This window comes from Pyrus communis, chromosome 9 (genome assembly GCF_041283825.1).
Source record: "Pyrus communis isolate YQ-2024b chromosome 9, ASM4128382v1, whole genome shotgun sequence".
Taxonomy (NCBI): Eukaryota; Viridiplantae; Streptophyta; class Magnoliopsida; order Rosales; family Rosaceae; genus Pyrus; species Pyrus communis.
The window spans coordinates 8,316,127-8,329,140 of record NC_142573.1 but is presented as its reverse complement, the minus strand read 5'-3'; the positions used below and the strand labels follow the sequence as shown (position 1 = coordinate 8,329,140).

Genomic DNA, 13,014 nt, shown 5'->3' with positions numbered 1-13,014 from the left:
GTGATACATCAGAAGACTAAGAGATTATTTTCTAGTAGCCATGACACATCAGGAGATTCATAAATTTACAGCTTGGACTATCAGCGAGAGCAACGTTATAAATACAGAGTTAGTGGCAACGGAAAAAAACCCCCTCCAATTCAACATACAAACTGCCCTGCGCAAACTCTCACTCTACGCGAAACCTCTCAACAACTTTGAGATTTTTATTTTCTTTTTTTTGCCAACACATCTTCAGTTTGAATAAACAGCACTGTGAAGGCAACTGGTGAACATCTTAAGTTTGGATAAACAACACTGTTGCCGTAGAATCAATCGGCCGTGGAGCACCTTCAGTTTGGATAAACAACACTACGTCGAGGCCGATTGATTACCTATCTAAGTCTCGGCCGACAAGGATTTTCGAGTCTTTGTTGGTAGAGGTGATCTCATTAACCTTCTTGGCGAAGTAAGGTGTTACAAGTTATTGGGCTCAGCACATTGAATGCCTAGTTGTTTATGATTGGATATTCACAAGTAAGTTTTAGAGTTCGGCATTTTGACGGCCGCATGACATTCACCATTAAGACATACATCTCTTTTGAGTACTTGTATCCGTATAGTTTGGTGCTAGTTCAGCGTGCTTATATTCTTACGAATATAATCGTCATGACCGAACCCGGTGCCGACGATCCGTGAACTTCGCAAGACTAGCAACCTTGTCTTCAGGCTCTAGAACCCGAAAGTCGAGACGTGTTCCTTCCTTGGCTGCAGTCGCAAGATCAAGAAGTCAGTAGCGCGCTCAACGCAACATCAACATATTTTACTCCCTGGCCGAGCTCGGCCGATGAGTTGCCACGCCCCGCACACAACCGAATGACGTAGTTAACTTATTAATTACGTCATGCTACGAGCGACTTACACATTTTAAATGTATTTATATGCGTGAATTGACAAAAGGAAAGTCAAATATTTGAAGTAAATGAATAATCTTAAATCATGCTAGAAAAAACCCCTCACAAACCAATCAAAGCAAATAAATTCATAAAATCAGTCTTTAAATTTTCATCTACATTCTATTGAATTTACATTAAGAATAGAGAAAATAATATTTGATAAACAACTGATTGAATCACATTATTCTAGTCCATTGTGAGGCTAAGTCAACCCCTCCTCCTTAGTATAGATAATATCATTTGTTCAAAAAAAAAAAAATTCATTTAACAACTAATTTAATTACATTATTATGCGCGTGCGAAATACCTTTTTTATAACTGGCATTACACGCCTCTTAAGATGTTTTGAACGTGTTGTTTTTTGTTTTGTTTTGAGAGCATTTTTGTCTAAAATTTTTTAGTGAAGCTTGTGACCCCAAAAGAGATTGTTGGCTTTATATATAAAGATTGTTTACATTTTACTATTGTATTACGCGCATTAAGATATGTTTTGTAGTGTTACATGTATTTTTTATTGCTTCAATATCTCTGATGCCCTTGAGCATATTGTCGTATACATTCGGGACATGGATTCTCTCCGGATCTAATTGTCCTAATCTTGGGGATCCATCAATCCGGCCCGTTAAAATTTGTCCCAATAACTACAAGCAGGGGTTCACTTTAAAAATTATAATAACTTTAATTGTTAGATCAAATTTCAACGATCCATATTGATGGATCCTCAGAATTAGGACAATTGGATCAGGAGAGGATCCATGTCCTGTACATTCTGTCGGTTCACGTATTTCCGAAACAATCGTGTCGCACATGTTACACCAGTAGTTTACAAATCATAACCACTTTTCTAATTGAAATGGTACAAGCCTGAAATGATTGCAAAATTACTTCTTGTTTAGTTAATGACTTCTTCAAATTCTTCCAATTAATTAAAATGATTTGCCGATTTCACAATATTCTTCTTTCAAGAATGAACTATTTTGTTTTTTTGGGTTACAATTCGTGGGTTTCAACGCTAGACCTAGTTTACTTGTGCCTATTATTTTATACTCACAATTGGATTAATTTTATAAGAAAACTAACGAAAAGTCTATAAAAAAATTAGTTTTACTGAAAAATGACAAATAAATGTGTAGTGAATAGTACCAGGAAAAGGTAAAAATGTGGTTTTTCGTTAAAAGTGAACAGTATCGGGAGTGTCGTTAAAACTCCCAATTTTATTGGCTTTCCATGAATGAAATCTTGTTGAAGAATCATTCCATATCGGAAACTCTATGTATTAAATTACGTGTATTGAATGACTTCACTTTTTGCATCAGAATTTTTTTGGATAGAATACAACATATGCTGGACTGTGCATGTAATTAAGTTGAGAAAGTTTTGTTTGTGATTAGTAGTTGGCCGCTTGCCTGACTCTGACGTGTTGGTATCATAGTGGGTTTCCCTTGACCCGACACGACCTTATTACCGTTTCAATTGTGAACAAACCCCAACCCCAACATTTCATTGTGAACAAGATTCCGATTCGATGATGAATCTTTCATTGCTTTATCAATGTCGAATTAGTTGCACTTATGGTCCACTAAAGATGGTTTTGAAGAATGTAATCTCAGAGTAAAAACTTGATAGATCAAAATTCACAATTTATATTAAGTAATTTCACTCTTAATACACAGAGGCCTCCTATGATAAGAGCAACACATGCCAGATTTCTCCTCCCCTCCCCATCCTATCGTCCAAACATTATCGGTTATCCTCAAATGAACAGTACATGTCAGATTCTGTGTTGATTAAACTAGAACAACATTGGTGTGCTAAGTAACTGAAATCTTGACCGAGTGTGCGTGCATCGGGTCGATTTTCAATTGTTCAACTTTCTACTCAAGACAATATGAAACATATGGTAAGTACCAAAATAGAAAAGTGAAACTTAATTGGTAGTGCTAATCCCCGTAGATATATGTTTTCAATTCCTACTCTTTCACCAACTTATACATAATGGCAAGGCAATTGCATGGTGGACTACGAATAGTAGTGGAACCAAAATCAAATTTGATAACCTTTTTAATTATCTGGCTTGATTTCCAAGTATTTCCCAATATCATACCTGTGCCGGGGCCTGAAACTGGACGGAGAACAATGAAATTGCCGTGAAAAGCCTCGTTTGGCCGGAAGCTCGCTGCACCAATGCGCAAATGGAAGTTAGGGTTTTGTTTCTGGGGTTGGGATGGATGACGTCAGAAAGTGCAGGAACGGCGAGATCGCCGTCTTGAGCTCGGGGAAGAAGACGATGTTCGTTCGTCGTGAAATCGCGATCGAACCCAGTCGAATTTGGGTGGAAATGAAAGTTGGGGTGACGCTGAGTTGTTTTCTAGTGGTGGGTGGCTTCGATTCGCCAGAAAAACGCTCGAGTAAGCGTCGGAAAAAGCTGCAGGAAACGGGTTTGAAGTCGGTTCGCGCGGGGGTAAACGGGTCACGTCCGGGTCAGCTGTCCACTTCCTTTTCCACAATTTTGGACTTGCAATTTATATTAAGTCTAAAATTACTATTTGGACTGTACTTATGTTGCTTGTAATTTCTTAGTTATAGCTCCATTTCGTGAATTATTTTTGCCTACGCGTTAGTAGAATCGAGCTTTATTCGAAAATATTAAGGGTAACTTTGAAAGGTCTACATATTTTAAATAACCATTTAAGAAAATTCAAACTTTATAGCTAAGTAACTAAAACTCTAAAGTTAACGAAAATAAAGTAATTTTGCATATATATATGATTAATTAGTGACATCTAGGAACGAGATTTCACATTCTACGTTGGAAAGCCTATGGTTTGGCGTGCCGGTTGCCATGTGGCCATTGTACGCAGCTAACAATGCATTTGAGTTGGTGAGGGAATTGGGATTGGCCGTGGAAATTAATATCTAGTACGGGAAGGACTTTTACGGTGAGAGTCCGAATGTTAAGGCACATGAACAAGAGCGTGGGATAAAGGAGAGATGATGGAGAAGGATAGTGATGTGAGGAAGAGGTTGAAGCACATGGTGAAGAGCAAGAAAGCCTTGATGGTTGATTCTTCCTCTTACAATTCTTTCGGACGTTTTGTTGATCAAATTTCCCCTTTGATTTGTCAAACATTATTGATCATTCTTAAGGAGAACTTTGAAAATTCAAAAAGTTTAAGAAAATTTTCTAGGAAAATTTGTTATCTTTTGTTTGTGTTGTTTACATGCCACTATTAGTAAATTACGTGCATTAAAGTACTGTGTTGTCAAATGTATTTTTTATTATTCCAATATCTCTGATGACCTTGAAGATGTTGCCATATACATTTGGTCAGTTCATATAATTCTGAAACAATTGTGTCACGCTGCTTCTTACACTAGTAGTTTGACAAATCCTAACCACTTTTCTAATTGAGATGGTACAAGCGTGAAAGATAGATGGCAAAATGACTTCTTGTTTAGTTAATGACTTCTTCAACTCTTCCAAGTAATTAGCCTGCTTTGCAGATTTAGTTAACAAATCGTTTACGTGAACCGTTACTTAACAACTAATGAAAATGATTTGCCGATTTCACAGTTTTCTTCTTTCATGAATGAACTATATTTGCTTTTTGGGTTACAATTGTGAGTTTCAACACTAGACATTGTTTACTCGTACCTATTATTTTACACTCACAATTGGGCTGATTTTATTGGCTTCCTGTGAATGAAATCCTGTTGAAGAATGCAATTCCACATCAGAAACTCTACATATTAAATTACGCGTATTGAATGACTTCATTTCTTACAACAAAATCTTTTGTGATGAAATTTAACATATGAAAGATTGTGCATGTAACTAAGTTGAAAAAGTTTCGTTTTGTGATTAGTATAGTGACTGCTTGCCTGACTCTAACATCTTGGTATCAGAGCAAGTTTCCCTTGATCCGACATGACTATACTATTGTTCCAATTGTGAACAAACTCCAACCCCAGCATTCCAATTGTGAACAAGATTCTAATTCGATGATGAATCTTTCGATGCTTTTGAGAAAAAAAGAAGAAAAGATTACCACTGTATAGAACATGGTGTGCTTAGTAACTAAAATCTTGACCGAGTATGAACCATGTCGGTTTCAATTCTTCAACTTTCTACTCATGGCAAAACAATTGCGTACAGAACTAGGACTAGTGGTGGAACCAAAATCAAATTTGACAGCCTTTTGTTTTATCTTCTAGCTATTGATGCCCAAGTCCTTCCACTATGAAAAGTAATTAAGATCTTGACTCGTAGGAAATTCAGAAACTATGAGCGAAGGCATGACATCATACCATTCTACTATAAAATGAAGGAGTTTTTCTAAATAAAACAGCTCAGCTTTTCATTGCCATTTCTCAAAAGATGAAGAGATCAGCGCAACTAGTGTTCGTTCCCGCCCCAGGCATCGGCCACATGGTATCAACGGTCGAGATGGCAAAGCAACTCGTTGCTCGGGACGACCAACTGTTTATCACAGTCCTCGTCATGAAGCTTCCCTACGACCAACCATTCACCAACACTGATTCTTCAATCTCTCACCGCATCAACTTCGTCAACCTCCCCGAAGCCCAACCGGACAAACAAGACACTGTCCCCAATCCCGGGTCCTTCTTCAGAATGTTCGTCGAAAATCACAAAACTCACGTCAGAGACGCCGTTATCAACTTACTCCCGGAGTCAGATCAGTCTGAGTCGACGTCAAAGCCTCGGCTTGCCGGGTTCGTGCTCGACATGTTTTCCGCAAGCCTAATTGACGTGGCCAACGAATTTGAGGTTCCCTCCTACGTGTTCTTCACCTCCAACTCTTCGACTCTCGCACTTTTGTCCCATTTTCAATCGCTTCGTGACGAGGGCGGCATAGATATAACTGAGTTGACGAGCTCAACCGCTGAGTTGGCCGTCCCGAGTTTCATCAACCCTTACCCTGCCGCAGTCTTGCCTGGTTCGTTTCTGGACAAGGAGAGCACCAAATCAACCCTCAACAATGTCGGCAGGTATAAACAAACCAAGGGTATTTTGGTAAATACATTCTTGGAGCTGGAATCGCATGCTCTTCATTATCTTGATTCTGGTGTTAAAATCCCACCCGTGTATCCAGTGGGACCCTTATTGAACCTCAAAAGTAGTCATGAAGATAAGGGCTCAGATATCTTGAGGTGGCTTGATGATCAGCCTCCTTTATCGGTGGTGTTCCTGTGTTTTGGGAGCATGGGAAGTTTCGGTGACGCCCAGGTGAAAGAGATAGCATGCACGCTAGAGCACAGCGGACATCGGTTTTTGTGGTCCCTACGCCAGCCCCCACCTAAGGGCAAGAGAGCTTTGCCAAGCGACTACGCGGATCTAAAGACAGTCTTGCCCGAAGGGTTTCTTGATCGGACGGCTACGGTTGGGAGGGTGATTGGTTGGGCCCCGCAAGCGGCCATCCTAGGCCATCCGGCAATCGGAGGGTTTGTATCACATTGCGGGTGGAATTCTACGTTGGAAAGTATATGGAATGGCGTGCCGATTGCCGCATGGCCAATGTACGCGGAGCAAAACATGAATGCCTTTCAACTGGTGGTGGAGTTGGGATTGGCAGTGGAGATTAAGATGGATTATAGGAAGGACAGCGACGTGGTGGTGAGCGCAGAAGACATAGAAAGAGGGATAAGGCAAGTGATGGAGCTTGACAGTGATGTAAGGAAAAGAGTGAAGGAAATGAGTGAAAAGAGCAAGAAAGCCTTGGTGGATGGTGGTTCTTCTTACTCTTCATTAGGGCGTTTTATTGATCAAATTTAATTGGGTTGGGGGGCTTTTATATTCTCCTCGCTTATTTTCACGTTGTGTAATTTGCAACGTTTGTATTGTAAGTTTTCCATTATAATACATAGTTCAACGTATCAAATCTTAAAATCTTGTGGTGACATTTTCTCTTCTTTGAAAATCTGACTTACTTACGTATGTGTGAACAAGTATCTCGATGTCGAGATTTTCAGAAAATGGCCCTGTACTGATCAGTTCAGCTGGTATGTGCGCCTAATGCATGCCTAAAAATTGATGTTGACATCATTTTCAACTTAAGAGTTTTTTTACTGATAATGGAAGCTCCAGATGGCCAACTCTTCATTACAAACTGTGAGCATTGCCAACTACTAACTTAATAGACATGTTCCAACACTCGATCAATTTATTTTGGGCAGACAAATTTACATTCTTCTGCTCTACACGGTGTTTGTTGTAAACTTGTAATCCATCGATCCTATGCGCGAGAATATATATACACTTCCCCATTTCTGACCTGATATATATGCAGATAAGTCTTGTGTTCGTAGTTGTGTGGTATTCAAGGAATCACGAGGGACTGAAGTTCACTGATATGAGCTGTCTATTTCATCAGCTGCTATACACTATACACTACCAAAACAAATAGTCACAGCCAGCCCCACTCTTTCTCTACGCATGTGATTAAATCCTCTGCGTTCATTTTGTGTGTGGTTTTTTTGTGGCCAGAAGCTCGCTGCACCAATACCCAAATGGAAGTTAGGATTTTGTTTCTGTGGTCGACGTGAGTCAGGTGGTGGTGGTGGATGACGTCAGAAAGTGTCAGGAACGGCGAGATCGCCGTCTTGAGCTCGGGGAAGACGACGATGTTCGTTCGTAGTGAAACCGCGATCGAACCCAGTCGAATTTGGGTGGAAATGAAAGTTGGGGTGACGCTGAGTTGTTTTCTAGCGGTGGGTGGCTTCGATTCGCCGGAAAAACGCTCGAGTAGGCGTCGGAAAAAGCTGCAGGAAATGGGTTTGAAGTCGGTTCGCCCAGGGGTAAACGGGTCACGTCCGGGTCAGCTGTCCACTTCCTTTTCCACAATTTTGGACTTGCTATTTATATTAAGTCTAAAATTACTATTTGGACTGTACTTATGTTGCTTGTAATTTCTTAGTTATAGTTCTATTTCGTGAACGGTTTTTGCTTACGCGCTAGTGCAATCAAGCTCTATTCGAAAACATTAAGAGTAGCCTTGAAAGGTCTACAGATTTTAAATAACTATTTACGAAAATTCAAACTGTATAGCTAAGTAACTAAAATTCTAAAGTTAACAAAAATAAAGTAATTTTGCGTATACGTAAGATTAATTAGTGACATCTGAGAACCTAATTTCACATTCTACGTTGGAAAGCCTATCGTTTGGCGTGCCGGTCGCCATGTGGCCATTGTATGCGGCTAACAATGCATTTGAGTTGGTGAGGGAATTGGGATTGGCCGTGGAAATTGATATCTAGTACAGGAAGGACTTTTACGGTAAGAGTCCGAATGTTAAGGCACATGAACAAGAGCGTGGGATAAAGGAGCTGATGGAGAAGGATAGTGATGTGAGGAAGAGGTTGAAAGACATGGTGAGGAGCAAGAAAGCCTTGATGGTTGATTGTTCCTCTTACATTTCTTTCGGACGTTTTGTTGATCAAATTTCCCCTTTGATTTGTCAAACATTATTGATCATTCTTAAGGAGAACTTTGAAAATTCAAAAAGTTTAAGAAAATTTTCTAGGAAAATTTGTTATCTTTTATTTGTGTTGTTTACATGTCACTGTTAGTCTATTACGCGCATTAAAATACTGTGTTGTCAAATTTATTTTTTATTATTCCAATATCTCTGATGACCTTGAAGATGTTGCCATATACATTTGGTCTGTTCATATAATTCTGAAACAATTGTGTCATGCTGCTTCTTACACCAGTAGTTTGACAAATCCTAACCACTTTTCTAATTGAGATGGTACAAGCGTGAAAGATAGATTGCAAAATGACTTCTTGTTTAGTTAATGACTTCTTCAACTCTTCCAAGTAATTAGCCTGCCTTGCAGATTTAGTTAACAAATTCTTTTACGTGAACCGTTACTTAACAACTAATGAAAATGATTTGCCGATTTCACAGTTTTCTTCTTTCATTAATGAACTATATTTGCTTTTTTGGATTACAATTGTGAGTTTCAACACTAGACATAGTTTACTCGTACCTATTATTTTACACTCACAATTGGGCTGATTTTATTGGCTTCCCGTGAATAAAATCTTGTTGAAGAATGCAGTTCCACATCAGAAACTCTACATATTAAATTATGCATATTGAATGACTTCATTTCTTGCAATAAAATCTTTTGTGATGAAATTTAACATATGGCGGATTGTGCATGTAACTTAGTTGAGAAAGTTTCGTTTTGTGATTAGTATAATGGCCGCTTGCTTGACTCTGACGTCTTGGTATCAGAGCAGGTTTTCATTGATCCGACATGACTATACTACTGTTCCAATTGTGAACAAACTCCAACCCCAGCATTCCAATTGTGAACAAGATTCTAATTCGATGATGAATCTTTCGATGCTTTTGAGAAAAAAAAGAAGAAAAGATTACCACTGTATAGAACATGGTGTGCTTAGTAACTAAAATCTTGACCGAGTGTGAACCATGTCGGTTTCAATTCTTCAACTTTCTACTCATGGCAAAACAATTGCGTACAGGACTAGGACTAGTGGTGGAACCAAAATCAAATTTGACAACCTTTTGTTTTGTCTTCTAGTTATTGATGCCCAAGTCCTTCCACTATGAAAAGTAATTAAGATCTTGACTCGTAGGAAATTCAGAAACTATGAGCGAAGGCATGACATCATACCATTCAACGATAAAATGAAGGAGTTTTTCTAAATAAAACAGCTCAGCTTTTCATTGCCATTTCTCAAAAGATGAAGAGACCAGCACAACTAGTGTTCGTTCCCGCCCCAGTCATCGGCCACATCGTATCAACGGTCGAGATGGCAAAGCAACTCGTTGCTCGGGACGACCAACTGTTTATCACAGTCCTCGTCATGAAGCTTCCCTACGACCAACCATTCACCAACACCGATTCTTCAATCTCTCACCGCATCAACTTCGTCAACCTCCCCGAAGCCCAACCGGACAAACAAGACACTGTCCCCAATCCCGGGTCCTTCTTCAGAATGTTCGTCGAAAATCACAAAACTCACGTCAGAGACGCCGTTATCAACTTACTCCCCGAGTCAGATCAGTCTGAGTCGACGTCGAAGCCTCGGCTTGCCGGGTTCGTGTTCGACATGTTTTCCGCAAGCCTAATTGACGTGGCCAACGAATTTGAGGTTCCCTCCTACGTGTTCTTCACCTCCAACTCTTCGACTCTCGCACTTTTGTCCCATTTTCAATCGCTTCGTGACGAGGGCGGCATAGATATAACTGAGTTGACGAGCTCAACCGCTGAGTTGGCCGTCCCGAGTTTCATCAACCCTTACCCTGTCGCAGTCTTGCCTGGTTCATTTCTGGACAAGGAGAGCACCAAATCAATCCTCGACACTGTCAGCTGGTATAAACAAACCAAGGGTATTTTGGTAAATACATTCTTGGAGCTAGAATCGCATGCTCTTCGTTATCTTGATTCTGTTGATAAAATCCCACCCGTGTATCCAGTGGGACCCTTATTGAACCTCAAAAGTAGTCATGAAGATAAGGGCTCAGATATCTTGAGGTGGCTTGATGATCAGCCTCCTTTATCGGTGGTGTTCCTGTGTTTTGGGAGCATGGGAAGTTTCGGTGAGGCCCAGGTGAAAGAGATAACGTGCGCGCTAGAGCACTGCGGACATCGGTTTTTGTGGTCCCTTCGCCGGCCCCCACCTAAAGGCAAGAGAGCCATGCCAAGCGATTACGCGGATCTAAAGACAGTCTTGCCCGAAGGGTTTTTTGATCGGACAGCTACGGTTGGGAAGGTGATTGGTTGGGCCCCGCAAGTGGCCATCCTAGGCCATCCGGCAATCGGAGGGTTTGTATCACATTGCGGGTGGAATTCTACGTTGGAAAGTTCATGGAATGGCGTGCCGATTGCCGCATGGCCAATGTACGCGGAGCAAAACGTGAATGCCTTTCAACTGGTGGTGGAGTTGGGATTGGCAGTGGAGATTAAGATGGATTATAGGAGGGACAGCGACGTGGTGGTGAGCGCAGAAGACATAGAAAGAGGGATAAGGCAAGTGATGGAGCTTGACAGTGACGTACGGAAAAGAGTGAAGGAAATGAGTGAAAAGAGCAAGAAAGCCTTGGTGGATGGTGGTTCTTCTTACTCTTCATTAGGGCGTTTTATTGATCAAATTTAATTGGGCTGGGGGGCTTTTGTATTCTCCTCGCTTATTTTTACTTTGTGTAATTTGCAACGTTTGTATTGCAAGTTTTCCGTTATAATACATAGTTCAACGTATCAAATCTCAAAATCTTATGGTGATATTTTCTCTTCTTTGAAAATCTGACTTAATTACGTATGTGTGAACAAGTAACCTCGATGTCGTGATTTTCCGAAAATGACCCTATACTGATCAATTCAGCGGTATGTGGGCCTAATGCATGCCTAAAAATTGATTTTGACATCATTTTGAACATAAGAGTTTTTTACTGATAATGGAAGCTACAGATGGCCTACTCTTCATTACAAACTTGTGAGCATTGCCAACTACTAACTTAATAGGCATGTTCTAACACTCGATCAATATATTTTGCGCAGATAAATTTACGGGGCTTTTAGATTTTAGGACCTAAATAAGATTACTTTTAGATTATAACCTGCTTGGTTTTCTCTATCCAATTTAAGTCCCTATTTTAAAATCTTAACGCCATGTCATATTTAATTGCCTCTATCACATGTACTATTTACAAACTTGCCATCCACATTTTCCTATTCAATTCATAATTAAGACTAAAAATTGGAAATTGACTTTCACACTCAAATCACCTGTTAATACACCTAAATCAAAATTCTAACATTTTAACATTTTTGGAAAGTACCAATAGGTACAAGAAAATAAATGAAATTTTTTATATTGATTAATTATGAATAGAAATGAGAAAAATACATTACAAAAGAAAAGTAAAACATCATCACTAACACAATTCTCATCTCCATAAGAAAAAAGAAGAACACCCATTAAAATTATAAGTACATTAACAAAGTGCTATACATGGGTACGGAAGTATAAGTGCATAAGCATGGGTACGGAAGTATAAGTGCATAAGCATAGGTACGGAAGGATAAGTGCATAACCATAGGTACGGAAGTATAAGTGCATAACCATACGTACGGAAGTATAAGTGCATAGACATAGGTACGGAAGTATAAGGGCATAAACATAAATATGGAAGTATAAATGCATAGGCATATGTACGGAAGCATAAGGGCATAAACATAGGTATGTAATTTTGGTATGCAAACTTTACTCCATGTATTTTCATATAAGTACACAAATCATAGATTTAAAAATACATACTTGTCAATCTCCATAGACAAAAAATTATCATATATGAATAAACACAATCCATAGGTATACACGAATAAACACAATTCATAAGTAAAAAATAGATTTGTAAACCTTAGTTGTTCCATAATGCAAGAAACATATGAATCATGATAATATACAATTGAGAGAGATAAGAGATAATTTAAAGGAGAAATGTGTATGTGAGTTGGGCATGTTGCTCTTCATAAATGAGACATGATTGTGCAACTCGTATAGACATTTAGTAAAAATATTTTATTTTTATTCATTTCAAAATAAACATGAAAGCTCAAAGGTCTAATAATCAATATTATTAGCTAAATAATAGGAAAAGGGCGATTTAGGAACAATAAAAAATAATTCTTTTAATTAATTGACTCTTCAACTCCTATATGGAAGGTTGCCGAGTTGAATATAAAGTCAAGGGATCAAAATTAAATATTAGATCTTACACTTGGTTTTTTTGAAAATTGAATCTTGTGAAAGGATCTTAATCTAGTTTTCTGTAAATTTACATTCTTTTGCTCTACATGGTGTTTGTTGTAAACTTGTAATCCATCGATCCTATGCGCGAGAACATATATACACTTCCCCATTAATTTCTGACCTGATATATATGCAGATAAGTCTTGTGTTCGTAGTTGTGTGGTATTCAAGGAATCACGAGGGACTTAAGTTCACTGATATGAGCTGTCTATTTCATTAGCTGCTATACACTATACACTACCAAAACAAATAGTCACAGCTAGCCCCACTCTT

The 13,014-nt window shown here is 39.0% G+C and overlaps 1 protein-coding gene and 1 pseudogene across 2 annotated transcripts; both read left to right on the top strand.

Annotated features, from left to right (window-relative positions):
* The first annotated feature begins 4,993 nt into the window (after positions 1-4,993).
* Positions 4,994-6,835, top strand: LOC137739326 (UDP-glycosyltransferase 71A16-like). The gene has a single exon (XM_068478881.2). It carries the CDS (start codon positions 5,314-5,316, stop codon positions 6,727-6,729), a length of 1,416 nt encoding a protein of 471 aa, XP_068334982.2. The 5' UTR covers positions 4,994-5,313; the 3' UTR covers positions 6,730-6,835.
* A 2,745-nt stretch (positions 6,836-9,580) lies between these two features.
* Positions 9,581-11,191, top strand: LOC137739835 (UDP-glycosyltransferase 71A16 pseudogene; annotated as a pseudogene). The gene has a single exon (XR_015966560.1). The product of XR_015966560.1 is annotated as a UDP-glycosyltransferase 71A16 pseudogene (transcript).
* The last annotated feature ends 1,823 nt before the right edge of the window (positions 11,192-13,014 follow it).

What these genes read in the sequence shown, in the direction of transcription:
- LOC137739326 (XM_068478881.2), top strand. Translation starts at nt 5,314, where the DNA reads ATGAAGAGATCAGCGCAACTAGTGTTCGTTCCCGCCCCAGGCATCGGC.